Source organism: Parasteatoda tepidariorum, chromosome 9, assembly GCF_982258835.1.
Source record: "Parasteatoda tepidariorum strain Cologne lab strain chromosome 9, Ptep-v5.0, whole genome shotgun sequence".
In the NCBI taxonomy this organism is placed as follows: Eukaryota; Metazoa; Arthropoda; class Arachnida; order Araneae; family Theridiidae; genus Parasteatoda; species Parasteatoda tepidariorum.
Genome location: NC_141763.1, coordinates 105,083,782 through 105,106,055, shown reverse-complemented (window position 1 = coordinate 105,106,055; position 22,274 = coordinate 105,083,782). Strand labels below are relative to the sequence as shown.

The following is a 22,274-nucleotide window of genomic DNA, read 5'->3' as shown; positions in this document are numbered from 1 at the left end:
ACTGCATAGAATATTAGGCTTGTTCACACATCGCCTCGTAGTCATAACATAAGCGGAGGGATACACCGGAAATTTTCTAAATTTCTTCCGGCTTAAGGACGCTTGTTATTATTTACATTGAACCACCCATCCATACTTAAAAAATGAAAAGAAAATTTTTAAATTACTAATTTTAAGTCGTCCGGGCCACTCTAAGGGTCATTTTCACTGGATGGGATTCTTTCCACCTGCAAACAAGAAGCTGATTGGAGAATTTTTCGCTGGAAAATATTTTCCCATTTATCCGGTTCTCATTCATACACACCTGCGGTTGGTCTTCGATATAACTATGAAATATATTTCATATTTTAAGAAATAAAAAATGTTTGATTGACTTGATTAAAAATTCATTTTTATTTTCCAAGCTTCAAGTTAAGAAAATTTAACTAATCGATAAATTTCGTTAAGTTTGGAATCTGGCAATATTTTTTTATTAATTACGAAAAATGGAGTTTCAGATTATTAACAAATTCATTTTGCCGGTATTAAGCTTTGTAATCGCAGTGTTCGGAATCTATCAACTATATTCTCATCGTGAAAAAAATATGTGCGAGATGACATACATGTTTGAATACCCAGAATATATGGTATGCTCCATAGTTTATATACAAATAATAAATCAATTTATTATTCATGACCTGCTTTGTAAACTCGTCTTATATTTGATTATTATTTAATACTATCGGAATATTTCTTTCCAATTTTCTCACAATGGTGTGTATATTTTTTCCGTTTCTGTTATAATGTAGGTTACAATTTTATAACCCAAACACATTGATTTATTTGTTTGATGTAATAAATATATTTAAGGTTGGTATTTACTTCTGCTGGTTTTTAAAAAGTTATTTCTTAATGCTTATATAGCAGGCATGAAAGTGTACAAAAATAAAAGAAGCTGAACTTTTACAATGCAGATCACTGGAAGGAGGGGGGGGGAGTGTTTTATGTGATATTGATGACATATATAAAAGTAACTTTTAACTATGCCGGGAGATTTTTATATAATATTTAAAGTGACAGATAAATTTCGACAGTTAACTTTAAATTTTTTTAAATATAATTTTAAAATTTTGATCACTAAAGGAAATTAAGCAATTCTAGGAAGTCACGACTATGAAATTACTTATTAATGAACAATATCACATCTTTACAGTAACTAATTCAAGAGAAAACTTACCTCTTACCTTACGATGCATAATTTTTAAATAGCATACAAATACGAAAAATGATGCCTGCTATTACAACTACGTGATAACGAACCGAAATATTAGATTTTAAAATCGCGTGAATATGAATCACGATATTGGATTTTAAAATAGCGTAAATATGAATCGCTATTTTGGATTTTAAAATCACGTAAATATGAAACGCGATAATAGATTTTAAAATCACGTGAATATGGAATGCGATACTGGATTTTAAAATCTTGTGAATAGGAATCATGACTTTGGATCTAAAAATCACGTGAATATGAATCACGATAATGGATTTTAAAATGGCGTGAATAGGAATCCCGATTTTGGATTTTTAAAATCGCGTGAATATGAGTCGCGAATTTGAATCTTAATATCGCGTGAACATGAATCGCGCTGTTAGATTTTAAAAACACGAAAATACAAATTGCGATATTGAATTTTTAAATCGCATAAATAAGAATCCCGATGCATAATGTTTAGATCATGTGAATTCGAATCGCAATGAGTAATTTTTAAATACCTTACAAATACGAAAATCGCTGTCTGCTATTACAAGTGCGTGATAACGAATCTCAATATTGGATTTAAAAATGCGTGAATACGAATTGCGACGTTGGAATTCAAACTCGCGGGAATACAAATCGCGATATTGGATTTTTGAATTGAGGGAATTGCTAGTACGATTTTTAAATCACGTAAAAAATCGCAACAAGTAACTTTTAAATCAGTTAAATACGAAAATCGTTGTTAGATATTAAAATCGTCTGATTAAGAATCGAGATTTTAGCAGATTCCGGCGCAGTTCCTAATATTTAAAATTCCGAAAATCAGACCAAAAAAAATTAGAAATTGAATATTGGAGGTTGAAACGAAACTACTTTAGACTCCTTTTCACTCTACAGCGGAAGTCGCGGTTATCAAAGCTCCACCCATTTTCGTCTGAAGATTATTTTCTCAGGAGGCTACTGCAGGGGAGAAAAAGTTCGTTCCAAGTCTGACTATCGTTCGGGCGGCTTGGGTTTCTCGCATTGGACTCCCCAAAAAATTTAGTTTTTAGAAAATGTTCGGAAATTTTAAAAATTGGGAGAAAAAAGCGGATTTCTGCTTTTTCGCGGAAGTCTTTCATCCCTGATATAGGGAAGAATTCCGTATCGATATCAATGCAAAAATAAGCTTCAAGTTGCTTTTCATAACCAAAAAGAAAAAAGGCAAAGAAAGACCAACTCAAAAGATATCTCTCCGAGCGATACACAACATTTATTTTTAAACTTTTGTCAGCAATAAAGAACCTTTTTGCGAGGATAGTTGTCTTCATCAGGTACTGATTCAGAATTCACTCTATAATCAAATTAGTGGGTACAACCTGTTTGTGAAACAGACTGCAAAAAGATGTATAGATATTATTCATATTTATAAATATTTCTTTTGCTTTTGGGGTCTGAAATAAATATGGTTTTTAAACTCTAATTTTCTAATTGTTACTCAAGTATAAATAATATCATATTATCCTAAAAATTAAATAGAGTAAAATTATTAAGGTATATGCATAATATTTTTGAATTAAAAGCACATTTTAATTTTTGTGCACTTTGTCTTCAATAAAATTAGAGAATAGCATGTATTAAATTTTTCCTGACATAGGTCTTTGAACAATATTTAATTTTAGCATGTTTTGATAAAAATTTAAAAAAAGGGATTTGACTTTGAATAAGTAGCCTTATTATAATTTTTGCATTTTTTTTTTCAAATTTATTCAAATTAATTTGAAATACAGAATAAAATTTCTTATGCTAACTGATATAGTTAAACTCTTGAATTATTTATTGACTGGAAGACTGAGACCGCACAGCTATTGACTATTTAAATGCCAGAGGCTATACACGCTAATTTTAGCTATAAAAAATAATTAAATTACCAATAATAACTTACTTTTTAAAGAAATTTTAATTATTGAAAACAAAACATTTCTTAAACTTTTAAAAGAAGTACATAAGTTATTTTTTGTTATTAAATTTTTTTTTCGGAGTATTTTACCTATTAAAGAGAATTTTTGAAGTGTATCCCTTCAAACAAAACAAAACAAAATCCATTGAACTCAAGTATTACAATGTGCCATACAGTGTTCTCCTCAAGCGTTTTCATTTAAAAAAGGGTAGCCCTTTGATCCCTATAAATGCACTCTCTTTGTCTTTTTTGTAAAAATAATCCCATAAAAACACTGCTTTTTCAGTCATGTTTCATTTTTAAAAAAGTTACTTCACTGTTTAAATAATAATTAGACACTGGTAAAATTATCTGTCTTTAAAAGTTTAACGCTGATCACTATTACAAAAATTTACATTGTTAGGATTATTCTCAACTCCTTAAATATCTCTTTTCTCAGGGGGGGGGGAGTGATATTATTAATAAATTTTTTAATGATTTTAGTTTTTTAAATAGATAACTTTTTTTAAAAGAAAAACAAACTTTAAATTTCCATTTTCTTATAATTTTTAGTTTAAATTACCCCTCAGTTAAAAACCCCTGACAATGAGGGCCACTCATGTTTCTGTGCAATGAGATATTTTTTATCTTCAATTATGAATTTAAGTTTTTTGTACTAAAATGTGTTTATTTATTTCAGAGAATCCCTATAAAACCTGATCAGTTCAATAAATTTGCTCGCTATGCATTATATGTGTACGGTGAAGGGTAGGCATAAATTTTCTTTAAAATATTATATAGTTTGTAAATATTAATATTTATTTTCACTGTTAAGATGAGAAAAACACAGTGAATTCAAAATGTCAAGCTTTTGTTTTTAATTTTTTGACCATTTCATTCACTCAGATTTATTTCTTATATGTTCTAGTTCTTATATGTTCTAGTTGTGATAAAGTTATTATTCCTAATTCAATTACATTAGATTAGTTATAGTATTGTTTAAAAAAAATATTTCAATTCTAGCATATTTTTTTTTAAATTCTGTTTTTTTATGTAAATAATATTTGAACTCTTGGTTTAAAATTGTTTAATTTCAATGAAAATTTGTAAAGCTAAGAAATATAAAAATTTTAAAGTGAGTTTAACCACAAATCAAATTTTATAAACATCAATATATTTTGTTAAAAATTGTAAAACTTTTAATTTAACATTTGCAAATATAATTATAAAATAAGTACATTTTTTTCCGAAAATAAATTATTTAAGCCTGTTTATCTTTAAAAGGCCAATTAAATTACTAGATTTTAAATTTGACACTTTATCTTAAAATGGGTATCTAAATGACATAATTTACTTACAATAGTCAGACATAAGTAAATAGTTATTACAAGTAATTTTATGGTTAATAACTGCTACAAGTTTTTTTAATTTGAAAATTCTTAGAAGTAAAAATTAGTGATTTTTACTTTTATTAAATATTATTTAAGTATGAATTTCAAAAATTATGTGAAAATTTTTCAAATTCAGGCTGCAAAATGAGAGACATGAGTTTTTAACATTGTTTAATAATTTAGATTAAAAACCTTGTTTATTTAAGTGTTTCATGAATCATATGGGATTTAGGCTGCTGAATGAGGATCTGTGGTATCTGAGAAAGATTATTTGTTCATAGATATGTCTTATTGAGTAAGTCAAACTTAGACAATGACTTAGACAATTCTATATTGTACTTCATTTTACCAAAGAAACATTTTTCATTTTACTTGATAAGAAAAAAAAAAAAAATAAACGAAAAATTTAATTAAGTTTGATTAATTGTGCATTAGCTGCAAGTTCATAATGAAAGATAACACAAGAAATATAAAGAAAGATTACGAAAAAAGGATATTAAGTAAGAGAACAAGAAAAATTACAAATTTTAAAATGATTTAAATCTTTAAAAAAAAACTAATTAATAATTCAAAAATTTACAATGCACAAGATATCTCGTCATCACCTTCCATGACTAAATGCGCAAACTTAGTGTTATCGGATATTGTATAAATATAGTCAAAGCGAAATATATTAATACTATAGTGTGAGGAGCAATAAAAAAAAATAAGGCCTGATTCATTTAAACATAATTTAATCATGCAAAAATATTTCAAAATAAAACACAAGAGCATATAAAGGTAGAAGGGAGATAGATGTCATATACTAACAATTAGTTTGCAAAAATGATTAAAAAATGTATCCATAACTAATTTGCCAATTAACAAAATATAAAAAGCTGAATACAGGGTAGTAGGGTGTATTTTTTTTAGGTGCATTTATACTGCAGTTAAAAACCCTATCTGATTTGTTTGTTTTCATGAATTGGCTTTAAAACTGGATTTGCGCATAATTCAAAATTCATACTGCATAATTCAAAATTCATACTGGATAATTTAACCCATTGAATTCATGTTAGCTGTTCTGAATGGTTATCGGAATGGTTCTGAATTGATATCAGTCCTAGTTTTTTCATTGAAACCTTCCCACATCGTAACTGATCCACATTCCTTGAACATGCTTTGATAGATATAAACAATTATAATTAATAAAAGGCCAAATTTTTTATAGAACATTTTAATTCCATGATTTTTATAAAAATTATTGACATCTATTGATTATTATTTAATGGAATATTGGATGAGGTTGTTGGTTGCTTATAAAATCAACTATCTGCACTAAAGTATAGATCCAATTTTAATTTTTGATTGCTGCAGATTTGCCCCAATTGGATTTGTTCATTTCAACAAATACTAGATAACTGAATTAAATTTATTTAGATAACTTATAAATTTAATACTCAATCAAATCAATTATTTTAAGGACTTTTGTTGGATAACTGTTGTTTCTAATCAAATTTTGAAAAAGTGCACTACCCTACAATAATGGAAGAGACACTTTCATATTTTTGCATTTTTTCAAATTTCTTAAGAAATACTAAGAGAACTATTTTACAACTTTACAGGTGTTTGAGTGATGCAATTTCTCTTATAAATCCATACAGTTTAAAGCTTTTTAAAGGATCGTTTATAAATTACGAACAAAAAAGAGTGTTTTTGAGCACTGAATGCCAAACAATACAGCAATAACTTGTATCGATTATATTGGCTATCACATGTAAGAACTACAAAACATTTGATCAACCTAGCTACAGTATTCATGGAAATATCCACATTTTCATAAAAAGGAAGAAGAAAAAATTGTCTTATATTTTATTACTTCAGTTGTAGAAATATTCAAAAAAAATTCTTCAACATTTTAGTCAAAAGCAAAAATCTCCTTTTAAAAGTTGAAAATTTTTTTTTAAAAAATTGTGCAAGATGTGAGCATTTAAACTAATCCTTTCATACTGTGCATGAGTGGAATTTTTTTTTTTTTTAATTATGTTCTAAATCACGTTTAGTAACGTGTGACAGAAGTCTAATTTGACTATTTTGAAAATTTAAAAAGTGTCTAATAATTTTCTTAATAGTTTTTGTAAATTTGGAATGAAAACTCAAAATGCTAAGGGGTTTCTCCCAAATTTTATTTTGTACTATAAAACTTGATTTATTGTAAATGACACCAGCATTATGGAGGACCTTCCCCTGCTACTATTTAGTTCAGGTTTTAAAAAAGAAATTCTAAAATTGCATTTTGAGACAGTTAAACGTGGTTAGAAAAGAATGTTAATAAACTTTTGAGTGGTACTCTAATATATTCAGAAAATTAGCTTGAACTGCAATTTTTCATCTAAATTTTATTTTTTTATTTTCAGGAAATATTTTGAAGAAATCGAGTAAGTATTCAATACAGTTTTATTTACTTTTAAAATTATTAACATACTTTAATTTTTTTAATGAGAGAAAATATTTCGAATAATGCTAAGTTGGGTGGAATAAATATTCTTAAATACATTGCTCCTGACTTATCATATTTTCATCTTACCATTATTTTTACACTTAATCTTATTATCTTTACACATAACTTTTTTAATTAAATATTATTTTCAATGTAATAACCATATTTTTTGTTAGTATTTAAGGTACATCATATTTTTGGTTTTGAATGAAATTGAGGTGCTGCCATTGTCAATGTGAAGAAAAAAATTCAGACTTTTTTCCAGAATTACTTTAAACTAGTTCCCTACATTTTTGGTCCTGCCCCAAGTACATTAAAACTTTTGAATCTCCCTGCTTGATTATACTTACAGAATAAATTAAAAATAGGTTTTATAGGTCAATATATGGGATGACTCCCAAGAATTAAATTTAACAGATAAAGAGTAAAGATATGGAATGGCTTCCAAAAATTAAGTTTGGTAGGTGAAGACTCTTCATCTACCAAGCTTAATTTTTAGGAGTCATTCCATATTTCGAAAAATTCTATTACAGTAAAACCTCTCGGTAGCGACCACTCTCCAACCCCCGTGGCAGAATCGCGGCGACACAGCGACATTGTCGCAGAATGTTGCTGAGTTCTTGCAGAAAGAGTTTTCTGTTAGGAAGTAAGGAATTTTTGTTTTCTTTTCTGCAGAAATTTTTTTTTTCTAAAATTATAATTAAAAGATGCCTTTTTAGCACATCACAGAGGAAAGAAATTTCTTTTATGTAGAAATGTTGAATGATTTTTTTCCCTCCAGAAATCATTCTTTTGACACGCTTATTTTGCGCCAATATTCTTGTTAATCCACGCTCTATTTTCGTATTTTTAAGCGAAACAAATCCCGATGTTTCTTATACAGCTTAATTATACTCGAAACTGAAATCAGTTATTTACTTTTACTGTGACGATTTCACCGTTTTTCGGCTTTTTGTTAAATGTGCTATGCTACTGAATTCCATGGGATTTTTAAAATTCCTGTTATTTTTTAGTCAATATTACTTCGACACGTAAAATTTAAATTGCGCTATTAAATAATCTCTTTTTGAGGCTCTCACTTTATGCCGGTACTACCACAAATCCATGTAGTGCTTAGATTGTATTTTCGGCAGTTTATTGATATTGATTTTCCCGTGATTTTTAAGTATCCCGATATATTTCTGACAATATGGGGAACTCGAACCATGCTTATGAATAATTAAAACAATGATTCTATGGTTTTTCTTTTTTTGGGGGGGGGGGGTCATGTATTTCACACAGTCTTTAAAATCCTATATTTTAAATACGATATTATTTATTACAACATCCGAATCTCGAAACGAAACAAGCATTTAGTAACACCCCTCCCTTTGAAGAGTCCGATCAGCGTGATTTCGCCGTCGATCTTGTTTTCAGCAGTCAGTGCTATGGATTACAAGATTTGTAATTTTTTTTTGAGAGATGATGTTTTACGAAATGCGAAAAAAGAAATAATTAGTGTGTTTTCTTCGTACAAAATGGGAGAATCTCGCCATTGTATTAGAATAATATATATATAAAAAAAAACATTGCATATTCATTTAAAAATTAAATACGATTTTTATTTTATTCAAAAATTTTTTTTTATTGTGAACGCAACGTTTCTCTTACTTCAAATTCAATTAGTAACATGCATACTTGTTATTATTAAAAGCATCTTGCAGAAAGATATTAGTGCTAGAGAGGTTTGTCGCAGAAATCCCAAGAAAATTCTGCCACAGGGTTTCCAACCCACAGTAAATGGGGTTGGTCATTCTTAGAGGTTACTTCGATTGACTTCAAAAGTGTGATTGAAGGTACATAATTTTTCAATAATGATTTTAATTTCAGTTTTTTTTGTTTTTGTTTGTGTGTGTGTGGAAATGCCACTTCTGTTGACGTCATGAAAAGACGATTCTATGAGTAAAATTTGATGTCTATAAAAATTATCCCAACTGATATAATTATGTGTAAAAACAAATTTACCAATTATGAATGATTTTATTACCACTATTTAATTAAGCTGTTTTAAATAAATAAACAATTATGTTTTTTGTTTAGGTTTGCATTTAATTTTATATCATAAAATTTAGTTAGCTTTAAAATGGGAGAAGAGGTTTGTTTATTTGAGTTGCTTGTTTTTCTTAAAATAACATTTTCTTCTCTTTTAACTCTAAAAGTAAATCATAGCATCATCTTTAGTGCACTCTGACTGCAACATGAGGTAGTGTCATCAAAAAGAGCTTGTTTATTGAACCAAATCTATTGTATATCTATTTCTGTATTTTCATCTGTGCTTTTAGCACATTAATTTTTTGCTTTTTAACTATACTGTAATTTCATTAATTCATATATTAATATGAGGATATATATATGTGATAGTTTTTAATTTCTTTAAATGCATGTACTTTTTATTTTGCAATAACCAGTTTGAGAAATTCTACTTTATACTTAAAACACATATATATTAAGATTGAATTTTAAGCTATAAAGATTTCTGAAAAAAAAACTTTACACAACTGTGCAAAATTGTATTCCTGTTTATTAATGTTATTTAAATTATTTTTTTTAAACAGAAATGGGAAATTATCTGGAATTCCAGTCCTGTTTATACCTGGAAATGCTGGAAGTCATCGTCAAGTTAGATCCCTGGCATCTGTTGCTCTGAGAATGGGACATTCTTTGCATTCCTCTAACCATTTTAATTTTTTCACAATAAATTTTAATGAAGTAAATCTATATTTATTCATTGCTTTATTTTTAACCTCTTTAAGAAGCTGCTACTATACAAACTGATAGGTCAATATGTGTCAACTCAATCAAATAAAAAAAAGATACTGCATCTCAGATTATCATAAAAATTTTATAAATCACTTTTTTTTTTCGTAAATTCAGGTCTCAGTTTTTAAAGTAGTATTTTTTTTTTCAAGAAAAATTCTCTTCTTGGCAAAACTTTAAAATGACAATTATTGCAATTCTGTGGGACTATAAAAAATTTAAAACTTAATAACACAAAATTTTTTGAACATTAATTTGACGTGCAACATGATTATTTTCCTTAAATTCTAACTATGAGTGTTTTCACGTTTCGGATAAAAGAATAGGTTATAGGAAAAAAAGCTAATTTTTTTTATCTATTCCTGTAAAGTTCTATTAAAAGTTATTCTTTATTCTTCATTAAAGAGGTCTAAGTTAGGAATCTTTTCTTCAGTTAGGGATCTTTTTCTTCAGAATTTCGTAAACTTTGATAAAATATTAAAATTTTTTTTTTTTTCGAAAGCAAATAATGAAATGAAAATGGACTTAGTCTCAGTTTTATTAACAAATACCTTCATCTGTGTCAAAACACAAAATAATAGGAGAAAGCTGGAAAACGAATATGTCAAAAGAAAAAAAGTCATTTAATCAAAAAAGTATCTTATTGTTTAAATCACTTTTTATCTTACTGCAACTTGTTCATCTTATTAATTTCTCCTGTCATTTTGTCTTTTACGAAAAGTCCTTATTTATAGAACCAAAGATATAGTGTATCCATTTTTGAACCTTTATTTGTGTTTAATTCTTAGTAGCATATGTATACCTTTTTTAAAAAGTGGTTATTTTCATTTTTTGAAAGCCCTTAAAGGTGCTTTTTTCATTGGGTGTTTTTAAAAAGTGCTCAATTTTCCCTTTGTCAGTCCGTAGCATATGAAAACGCCATTCGTTTTATATGATTCAAAATTTCAATAAAATGATTAAAAAACAATGCAAAAAGGTTTTGTTTTTTTGACATGGCGGTTAAAACAAGATAAAACCATAAATTGTCAAAAGCTTTCCTACCCTGCTTGATTATGATATTTTTTTAAAGTGCTTGAAAATATTTTTTGAGTGCTTAAAAGGTGCTTATTTTTTGTTGAGTAATTTGGCTACGCACCCTGATACCTTATCCTTGATATTACTCAAATTAGTTCCAATACATTAAGTCCTACAATGTCAGAGCTTTTTTTTTCTACTAATATTATTCTTACTCACTTTATCAAGCATATGTTGAATTTCGGGAATTAAATGTATGTCATTATTAAAAATAATTTTATTTCAGGAAATATCTGGGCTTTACGGTGGAACTTTAATGGAACAAACATGTAAGTAAACAATATGAAATTAAGAATCCAATTAAAATCAAATTATTCTATTTTAACATACACTATATATATTTTAAAATCGATAATGTTGATACTAAACATATTCATATAAATTTCATCAGAATTATCATCTTTCCAAGATTTCAAATCCTTTTTTGTTTCAGCAAAATAACAATCTTATAAATTTTTAATATTCAATCGTTATAAAACACTTAATTTCATTTTAAGTTACTACTAGGACTGGGCGATGTTTAAGATTTGAGCATCGTAATGCATCGCCAATCAAACATTGTGATGTTTCGATACATTGCAATGTTAAATTACTGTATTCACATTTGGTTTTGTATCAGATTATTGTAGAGTGCAAAAAATAAAGGACTTTGAATAACTTTTAACATAATAATCGGATTTAAGGAAGTCTGATTTTTTTTTAAATTTATTTTTCAGAAACTATTCTACCAATTTACAATTCAAGCATTTTTCGACTATTCATAACAAAAAAGTAAAAAAAAAAATTATTGAAAATCATTTTGCATGAAATTATCTTTGGATAAACGGATTTTATAATTGCGGGCTAAAATGTTTCAATTCGCGTAAAAAGTTCTTGTGATGTGGGGGAAATACGCAAAAAATAGCATTACCATTAAGAGGTCCTGACTTTCGATCGCTCTCCTGACCAAATTATTAAGACTGTATTCCTTAGATTGTGGCGATGCCCTATATTTTAAGGGTCAGGAATCATAATCCGTCAAAAAATGTATTCAGATAAGTACGTTTTTGTACCTCACTTCGTAATTTAAAGTATTCGCTCCTTTAACTAATTAGTAAATATGAAATCTCCCCCTCAAACCGCTAAGATTAAGTCCTAATATGTAAAAATCCTATTATTAGATCAAAAGTTATTCTGGGTGGTTAGAAAAATGCTGAACATCACAAAACAACCTGAGGGTGTGGGAGGCCAGCCGCAAAGTATGTCGACCATTTGTGAAATTGATACAGCTATAAAAATGAAATAAAATTTAAAAGGTGCATTGACCCAATAATTATAAAAGTATTTATAAACAGAAAAATAAAAATTTAATAGAAAAGATAAAGAAAAAATTTCATGTATTGAGAAAGACAGAAAACAGCCGATGTGTGAAACCTCCATGCTTTTTATTCTCCAAAATTTTTATTTACTGCCTTCAATATTTTTGAGGAAGTGGAGAAAAATTAGTATAAAAACAAAATTTCCTGGAAAAAGATAAGATGGAAATTAATTATTATGGCTTCAGTATTGTAAAAATCAATTTATTTAAAAAAAATTTTTTATAGCTATTGCTAACCTAATATATTATTATGTTGCTAAACTATGTTTTGTGAAAATAAAATTTAACTGCATACTTATTTAAAAATCTTTATAAATAAAGAATGATTTGAGAAGGATTGAATAGCAATCAAACCGGAAAAAAATGCATAAGAAAGAAAAACTAATAAAAAACGAAACGACTGTCTTGAAAAGAAAATTCCCATTTTATAAGTTGTCAATATAAAAACTTGTTTGCCAAAATTTTTTGTAAAAATATTAGATTTTTTATATTTTCTAACTATAATAATTATCATTTTTCAATGATTGAAAGCGTGTTCTTTATGAAAAATTTCAGCTTAATACAAAATTACGTATGGAAAAATGTTATCCATATTGAAGGAATGCGATTCTTCGGATTTAACTAAGAAAAGTTTAATTAAGTAGGTAAAATATATAAAGAAAGGAACTTAATGGAACAGATATCCATCATAAATGATCTTTTCTTCAACAAGACAAAAATAATCTTGAACTATTATCAAGTAGCAAAACATCAATCATCCACAGAGAATCCCTTACTTTTAGTGGATTTGCACAATTTGAAGAAAGCACTTTTCCGTTCTTTGGTGATGAGTTACTTTTACTCCTAGTTTCATCGGGTCTACACGTCATTGCTTGATGATTCGCGAAGGAAGAAATACACGAGGAAAGATCGTCATGGCAATCGCTGCCTGCTCGAGATTGAAGGGAAATGCTCTTTGTGTGTGCTTGTGAACATCAATGTTGAATCAGGAGAATCGCTCTACAATGCATCAGTAATCATCGTACTCATCGAGGGTACATCAGAATTTCCAATGCTTTGAAAGAGACCCCAGCTTGAACATCGGAACAGCGATGATTGCACAACAGCGATGTTTTCCGATGTACCGCCCAGTCCTAGTTACTACATTTTAAGTTTAAAGCATGTTGTAGAATTTTTTCCCTTATATTTTTCTTTACTCTACTAATTGTCTAATTATCATCAATACTAATACAATATCATCAATACATCTCTACTAATTGTCATCAATATTTTTATTTATTATTATTATTATCATTAGTATATTATTATTATCATTAATATATTATGATGATGTAGTTTTGTATCAATAGTACTCTCCAGTTATAAATAATAAACACATATTAGAAATTTTCATTTTTAAAATTATCGTAATTTTAAAGGGAATAAGTGTCTTTAATTTAGTGTTATGCTTTTACAATTATATGCTAATTTCATTTAAATAAAATGTTTCAATTTTTAGATTTTGTGAATGAGTGCATTAACCACATTCTCAACATGTACCCAACAAATAAAAAAATAATTCTGATTGGTCACTCAATGGTATGATCTTTGATTTTTGTTTTTTGAATGAAATTCATTGCTATGTTTATTGATGATACATGTTTTGAATTTTATCCTTCAATTTTCATTGAGCTAATAGATACCACAAACCAGTTTCTTCTATTTAAAAGAGAAACACTGCTTACCAACGAAATTATTGCACAAATTTTCCATTAACATTTTAAGAGTTAAAAAAAAAACTGTTGTGAATTTAAATGCCGGCCCGAATGTGATAAATGCTGATTGTTGCTGGAGCATTTATCATATTTCTTGTCAGTGCAACCTTGGCTACACCAGGAAAACTAAACGCTCTTTAAATTTGAACCTAATGAAACACAATTGGTGTCTCGGTTATCTCGAGATATCTTCAATCTCTTCACATTGTTGGAATCTTAGGTTCAATTTTAATAATACTAAAATTATTTCCACACCAGTCATATCAGCTCATCTTGATACCCTGGAATTTTGTTTCATTCATTTCATCCCTTCTTAAAGACATTAGTTCCTCCACACTTCTTCATAACGCTTAGAAAGGCATTTTCCCTTTTGGTCGCTGTTCTGTTTCTCACCTTTTTTCTCTCTTAGCTTCTGTGGATTTTCTAGTTTTTGTTTCTTACCTTTATTTATTTTATTTTTCGTTGACTTTATGTCAACTTTACGTTTTTCTCATACCACATTTGTTTCATTATATTCATGTCTGTAAAGTCTTGAAAATGGAAGCCTATGTTTGATGTGCTTGAAATATGTCATTTCATTTACGTATATTTCTAAAGCAATCAATTTTCAAGAAGTTTTCAATCGGATAATATCTCACTGCTTCAGTTTCTTAGGATTATTTATTTAATAATTAATTCTTTTTATTCTATAGACATAGTATTATTCATGATATGCCAGTAAGAAATATTTTATATCCCATTTCATTTATTTTAGCCATTTTATGGCAAATTTATTAAGTTGATAAAAGATAACACAAGTTTTTTCTTTTCTTTTTTCTTTTTTTTTGTTCACTTAGAAATATAATGGTTTCTAAGTTATAAAGATAGTTTCTTTTATTTTATTTATGTGAACCTATACTTGGGGGGAAAAATACTTTTTCAAAAACTTTATTACTTGCAATAACTATTCTTAAAAATTATATTATTTTTAACTTATATTATAGTTTTCAAATTAGAATTTTACGTTGCAAACATATATCAGATCACATGTATACATTGATTGTTTTTGTTCTTTTGTGTATGATATGTTTTGCGGCACTGATTGCATTTCTTGTGAAGTATTGAACAAAAAATACTTCTAGGACAAATTTTATTTTTTATTTTTCTCTCTTTTTTTTTCCTTTTTTTTGCTTTATTACATTGAAAATTTTGAAATATGAGTTTTTATGAGTGAGACAAAGTAGCTCACTTAATTCAATTAGTTTCTTCCAAAACTAAATATATATTAACGAAACTTTTTATCAAATTTTAAATTTCAGGGTTGGTTTGTTTAAAGTTGTCCAATGGAATTCTCAATTATATTAATATACCTTTATTTTTATTGTAGATTTTATTATTTTAAGTAGGTGTTGACATTGCTTAACCGAATTTTACTTTTAAAAATAGCTATTGTTAAACTCTCTAATCGAGATAATATTAAGAGATTTTTGAAAGACAAAACGATTACTATATTTACAATATAATGACTGTTTTTTATGTAATACATCTTTGCTTCACCTGTATCTTAAATTATTATTATGTACTTACATCTTTGCTTCACCTGTATGTTAAATACATCTTGTTAAATGTAAATGTAGAGGATTCTCCTTGGAACCTGCAAAATTATTATTTTTCAGGGTGGTGTTCTTTCCGAAGCTATATTTTCTCTTCCTTCATTTGATTCATCTATTATTTCATTAATCATCACTTTAGCAGCACCTCTTAAAGCACCTGGTATGTTATTACATTACTCTGTGCTTTTTACTTGTTTTATTAATTATTTATTTAATGAACAGGGGAAAATATAATTCATTGTAACTTATTATGCTCCCAAATTTCAATGATCAAATAATATTTATCATATTTTTTATTATCTTGACCACATTGGGTTTGAGTTTAAAATGCATAAGATTTCTAATTAATTTAATAAGTAATAAACCAAATATATCATACTTGAGTGTGACTAAAATTCTGAATTTATCATACTTGAGTGTGACTAAAATTTTGAATTTCAATCAAATTCTACTTTGCCAATTTGTATTAGCAGACCAATTCTCTTATTTATTTAAAAAAAATTTCATTTATTATATATTTGCCTCCCATTAAAATTATTTTAAAACTTCTCAACTTTCTGTGGTTTAGGCCAGTTAAAGCAATTTATGCCAATTGTTTTGTTTTAGCCTTCAGATTATGTAGTTAAGCAATTAAAAATATTAGAATGATGAATTTTTCAAGATGGAATTAGATAATTTGTCATTTTGAATCTTGTTGTCCAAATTTCAATTAAAAGAAAAATCAAATATTTCTGATTCAACATCAAAATAATTATAATGTGATTTGTAATACGAAAGTTTACTAGATCAATTTGTACTCATCTGCATCCGTGTACATAATATAAATGTCTTTTGAGAGATTTCAAACTATAGAAAAGAAAGACTTTTAAAGCACATTATTAGATGTACTACATGATATCCATCCTAATAAATAGGAATCAGCTATCCATCCAGTATCTTGTTGCAACATCACCTAGAAGAGCCATATAAAACCTAGATACAAAAGGTTCTAAGTTAAAACATTTTGAAAGTTCTTATAATAGATTTTCAAAAAATGTATTCAGCCATAAATTTAAAACTAAAATAACTTTTCCAATAATACAAAAATTGTTTGAAAATTAGTGACATAAGGAAACTACCCTTTTTTCTTAGGTAAACATGTGAGAGAATTCCTTTTCTGCCTTATGAGGATCCCTAGATGCTGTTTAAAATTCTCAAGACCATGCGCTCTATGATAGTTGTATTTACAGATTTTTTTTCTGTTCCATTTTTTACTTATTTATATTTTTAGTCATTTTTGTTTTAACTTTAATATAATTACAGTTCTTATCTTTCATTAATATGCTAATTCTCTGTTGTAAAAATTACATGGTATCACTCCCACTAACGAGTTAATCAATTCAGATTTACATTATCTGTCTTTCTAGCCTGATTGTTTTTAGATTCACTCTAGTTTTATCACTACCTAATTATATACATTGTTTTTATGCATAGCAATTACACTCAATTAGAAGAGAAGGTAATTTTACAAAAAAATTCACAAGTGTGGTTTTTATCATACTTAAGCTTAGTAATTTTTGTTTATGGTGATTGTATTGGATACCAGAATTTTACAAAATAATTCGTATTTGATTTTTGACTCTATAATTTAAGCCCCTTCTTATCACTGTTTAAATGTGCATTGTTTTTCTTGGTAAAGATAGTCACTGATTAGAATAGTTCAAATTTTATTAAATAGTTTTTTTAAGTTATTCATGAAACTTAGAATTATTCATTACTAGAAATTAAATTATTCATGATACACTGCTTAAAAGTTAGTTTTTGTTGATAGTGATTGTACTTGATCAAAAAATAACTGAATTTCACAAAATAGTTTGTAATTAGTTTTTGTCACTATAATTTAAGCTTGATTCTAATATATGTTGTCTATTATCTAAATATATGTTGTTTCTGTTTATAGTGATTGTGCTTGATGAAAAAACAGCAGAATTTTATAAAATGATTCATGAAGCATGGAAATATAGATTAAGGAGTTCACTCATGAATGTCCCTTTAGTGTCCATTGGAGGTGGGGACAGAGATATCCTTGTAAGAAGTGACCTAACATTTAATGAATTTAAGCACAAAAGTATATTGGATGTTACTGCTATGGTGAGTACATCTAGTGTTTGTTTTTATAAACTGTAAAATCATAAATTATTTACGACAGCTGTAATGAGCAATATTTTGAAAAACAACTAAAAAAATATCATTATTCCAAATCAAAATAAACTTTATTTTTATTTGAAGTTAATTAAGAATTACTGATAATATAAATTCTTTGCATCTGTGTCTTTTTTTAAAAGCATGCTTCAAAGTAAAGTATGATGAAAATTTATGAAGGCACCAGGGTGCTCCCTCCCTCGTCAAAAGTGGCCAATCCACATAGACATTACAGACATAAAAGTTTTTCAAATTAAAGGTTATTCTCTGTGACGAGTATTGCCTCAAATTTTTGAGGGAGTTTCAGTCCTGCTCACTAATTCTAAAAAAGCTAAGAAAAATCTATTTTCTATGATTTTAATTAAAAAATTTGAAGGAAAATTGTGTTTTCAGTCAAGGTATTACGTCATAAACATTATTTAAATTATAATTATTTTTTTAAAAAAATTGCACTGATTTGGAAAAGCAAGAAATAAGTTTTTTTTTTTTTAAAGCTACTTTAAAAAGTAGTTAACAGAGCTGAAACCTTTTCTATTTACTGCAATTCAATTCTAGTTCTCACAATACTGTCAGCAAATAAAAGTTTGCCTGTGAGTTCTTCATTAGATTTATTCTATCATTTGGGCCTTAGAACTGGTGATACAATTAAAAACACTGGCATGCTTTACAATAGAATCATTTTTGTGTAATTCTTTGCTTCAAATTTAAGATGTGGAATGATACTATATTGAATGGAATGTTCGAAATCATCTATGAACAACATGTTAGAAATCATCCATCCTTACAAGGTCATTTTGAAGCAATGTGAAATACGCCTTTCAAACATCTTTGGCAAGCTTTTCAAAATTTGTTATTAAAATCCCAATTTGTGAAAAACTTACCTGAATTTTGCTATTTATGTAAGTTAAGTGATCCTACACGGTTCGGGATAGTTGAGGATCTCTAGGTGAGTTTTGAATTGCTTGGATCGAATCACTGATCAAATGAGTAAAAAATTCAATTTCCATTCCAGTTCAACTTCCTGGGCAGTCATAACAGCTCTCTTAACGGTATTTAACTTGCATTTTTAGAATTAAAAGTCAGTTTTTAATAGGCAAGTGGTACTTTTTAACTCAAAAATTTCAAGGCAACACTTCTCACTGAAGATACTATTAAATTAGAAAAAAAAAAAGAAAAAAATTCTGTAATTCCCATGTTGATTGACCACTTTTGACGAGTATTGTATTTTGCTTTGCAAAATGAAACTTCTTAGTAAAGCACTTTACTTACAGGGCGTTTGGGCACGACATTCTTCTTTGGATTCCCTTTTTATATATACATTTTTTTCATTTTCCTAGGATGTTGAAAAAGTATCACTTTTCCAAAACTTTTCTGTCATATACCTTTATTTATATATGTATATATATACAGTAGAGCGCCGATTATCCGAACTGCTCGGGACCGAACGTGTTTCGGATAATGAAAAGTTCGGATAATTGGAAAGTTGTTTAAAATCTAGTTTAAATTATTATTATTTATGCACTAACTTCCCTTCACACTTTTTCTAGGCTTAGGACTGGCAGAGTACTATCTAATATAGCTCTGGTGTGTTTAAAAGTTTCTTTTTTCAATTTTTAAATGCTTTTTATTTTATTTTTTTAAACTTTTTTTTTTCATTTTAAATTATTTTTATCATACTTCAGCTTTTTATAAAAATTTTTTTTATCAATTACTGATTTTTTTTTAATTTTCCATTGCAAAAGAAATCCAGCAAAGACTTTTGTTTCAAAGAAGATGCTCTTTTTTGAGCAGCCATATTCCTTATTCTTTTTAAATAAATCAACTGAACTGGATCAACATCATTTTGACGTTTTAGCCAATTAATTGCAATATTTAATGAATTGCATGCTTCTATGTGAGAAGGTCCACTATCTTGAAATTGATCACCTACTTCTTTCTCTTTGTCTGTGGAGTTCCGATTTTCATTCAAATTTTCAGCATCAATTTCATCATCATTTAAAATTTGAATTTCTGGGTCGTTTTCAGTGTCTCCACACCAGTCTTCTATTTCTTCTGCTGTATAACCTGGCATCTTTTCATCGGCTAGATCTACTGGTTCAGAAGCTTCTGTTTCGTTTATTTATTTGTTAAGAATTTTATTCCAAGATTTAAGATTCCAAGCACTGTAATCACTAATCATTAACAATAAGTGACAAGTACCCATCCCCCAATAGTAGAACTTCAGCACATATCTATTCATAAACTCCTTCCTCTTTTCAACCATTGTAGACTGTCAAATTGAAACTCGCATTCTTGATTCAGATAGTTTTCAGTGGAAGAGGGCGAAAGGGGTATGTAGGTTTAACTGAATAACAATGTATTGGCTACTATAAGAAAACTGCTAAAAAAGGTTGTAAATTAAATATGGTCTTAAGATGTAGTGGATATTATTAATTCTTCTAAATTTAGAAAAATTGTCGATAAGTTGAAAATTATTCTAAACTTTACATAGAAAAAATAGAAGCGAATTCGGACATGGTTCGGATAATTGGACATTCGGATAATAAGGGTTCGGATAATCGGCGCTCTGCTGTATATATATATATAGCATAATAAATAAATACGAAAAACACGAAGAAAATTAAGAAAAACAATAGGTTTTATTTATTGCGCATAAGCTGCAAGTAAATAGAACTCGTAAAATAAGTTCAAAAAGTAGAGAAAACAAGGGAAAAATTACAGAAATTTGAGTGCTCCTCACGCTATTGTGTGGGTATATTTTGCTTTGACTATGTTAATACAATATTAGAAAGCACTCTTTTTTGTGGATATAATCGTGTGAGCTGCTAAAAAGATTATATCTTTTATTTTCCGGATTTTTAAAAATTTTTATCCTTTTTTTCGGGTTGCGTTTTTTTTTTCCTTCTGGTTTTTTGTAACTCTTATTTTTATTTATTTCCCCTTCTTTCATTGTACTGTAATTTTTCCCTTGTTTTCTCTACTTTTTGAGCTTATATATATATTTATACTTATATATATTATATATATATATATATATATATATATATATATATATATATATATATATATATATATATATATAATAAATAAATAAATACAAGAAAACACTAAGAAAGTTAAGAAAAACAATAAGTAACATTTATTGCGCTTAAGCTGCAAGTAAACAGCACTCATTAGATAAGTTCAAAATGAAGAATAAAACAAAGAAAAATTATAGACATATGAAAAAAAGGGGTGGGAAATAATAAGTAAAAAAACAACAAACAACATTTTATTTAAAAAAAAAAAAAAAAAAAAAAAAAAAAAAAAAAAAAAGTGAAATGTTAATTAAAAAACCGGAAAAAAAGCCGGAATAAAAAAGATATAATCTTTTCTTCAGCCCACACAATTATATCCGCTAAACAGAGTGCTTTCTGATATTGTATCAATAAAGCCAAAGCAAAATATATTAATACAATAGTGTGAGGAGCACTCAAAAAAATTTTTTTATAAAATAATTACATAAAAATAGATCATAAAAAGTAAATAAAACATGTAAAAACAGATAATAAAATAAAATAAAAAGAAAAAATAAAATAAAAAGAAAAAACATTAAAAAGGGGGGACTATAAAGCGAGTAGCAAAATCATAATCATGTTATGATTTTGCTACTCGCTTTATAGTCCCCCCTTTTTAATGTTTTTTCTTTTTATTTTATTTTTTCTTTTTATTTTATTTTATTATCTGTTTTTACATGTTTTATTTACTTTTTATGATCTATTTTTATGTAATTATTTTATAAAAAAATTTTTTTGAGTGCTCCTCACACTATTGTATTAATATATTTTGCTTTGGCTTTATTGATACAATATCAGAAAGCACTCTGTTTAGCGGATATAATTGTGTGGGCTGAAGAAAAGATTATATCTTTTTTATTCCGGCTTTTTTTCCGGTTTTTTAATTAACATTTCACTTTTTTTTTTTTTTTTTTTTTTTTTTTAATAAAATGTTGTTTGTTGTTTTTTTACTTCATATGTCATGTTACTTTCATATGTCTATAATTTTTCTTTGTTTTATTCTTCATTTTGAACTTATATATATATATATATACATATATATATATTTATACTTATATATATTATATATATATATATATATATATATATATACATATATATATATATATATATATATATATATATATATACATATATATATATATTTATAAATAAATAAATACAAGAAAACACGAAGAAAGTTAAGAAAAACAATAAGTTTCATTTAATGCGCTTAAGCTGCAAGTAAACAGAACTCATTAGAACCCTTTTTTTTTTTTTTACTTATTATTTCCCCCCTTTTTTTTCATTTGTCTATTATTTTTCTTTGTTTTATTCTTCATTTTGAACATATATATATATATATATATATACACAGTGAAACCCCGATTTTACGTTTTCTGTCGGACTAGCGATAAAAAACGCTCGAAGCAGAATAACGTAAAATCAAGGTTAAG

General features: G+C 27.3%; 1 protein-coding gene across 10 annotated transcripts in view; it reads left to right on the top strand.

Annotated features, from left to right (window-relative positions):
• Nucleotides 1-305: 305 nt before the first annotated feature.
• PGAP1 (GPI inositol-deacylase) overlaps nt 306-22,274 on the top strand; it is a 79,044-nt gene continuing 57,075 nt past the window's right edge. For 7 of the 10 annotated variants that reach the window (XR_011638023.2, XM_071186834.2, XM_071186835.1 and 4 more), the window contains exons 1-8: nt 306-626; nt 3,859-3,926; nt 6,946-6,966; nt 9,623-9,776; nt 11,125-11,167; nt 13,754-13,833; nt 15,665-15,761; nt 17,541-17,731. Coding sequence is in view for 9 of the 10 variants with exons in the window: in XM_071186834.2 (XP_071042935.1) it covers nt 486-626; nt 3,859-3,926; nt 6,946-6,966; nt 9,623-9,776; nt 11,125-11,167; nt 13,754-13,833; nt 15,665-15,761; nt 17,541-17,731 (795 nt within the window). In the remaining variant the exon portion in view is untranslated. Of the gene's footprint in view, nt 627-3,858; nt 3,927-6,945; nt 6,967-8,721; nt 8,864-9,622; nt 9,777-11,124; nt 11,168-13,753; nt 13,834-15,664; nt 15,762-17,540; nt 17,732-22,274 lie in introns of those variants that run through there. The other 3 variants (XM_071186837.2, XM_087152552.1, XM_071186838.2) reach the window with 3 other exon arrangements.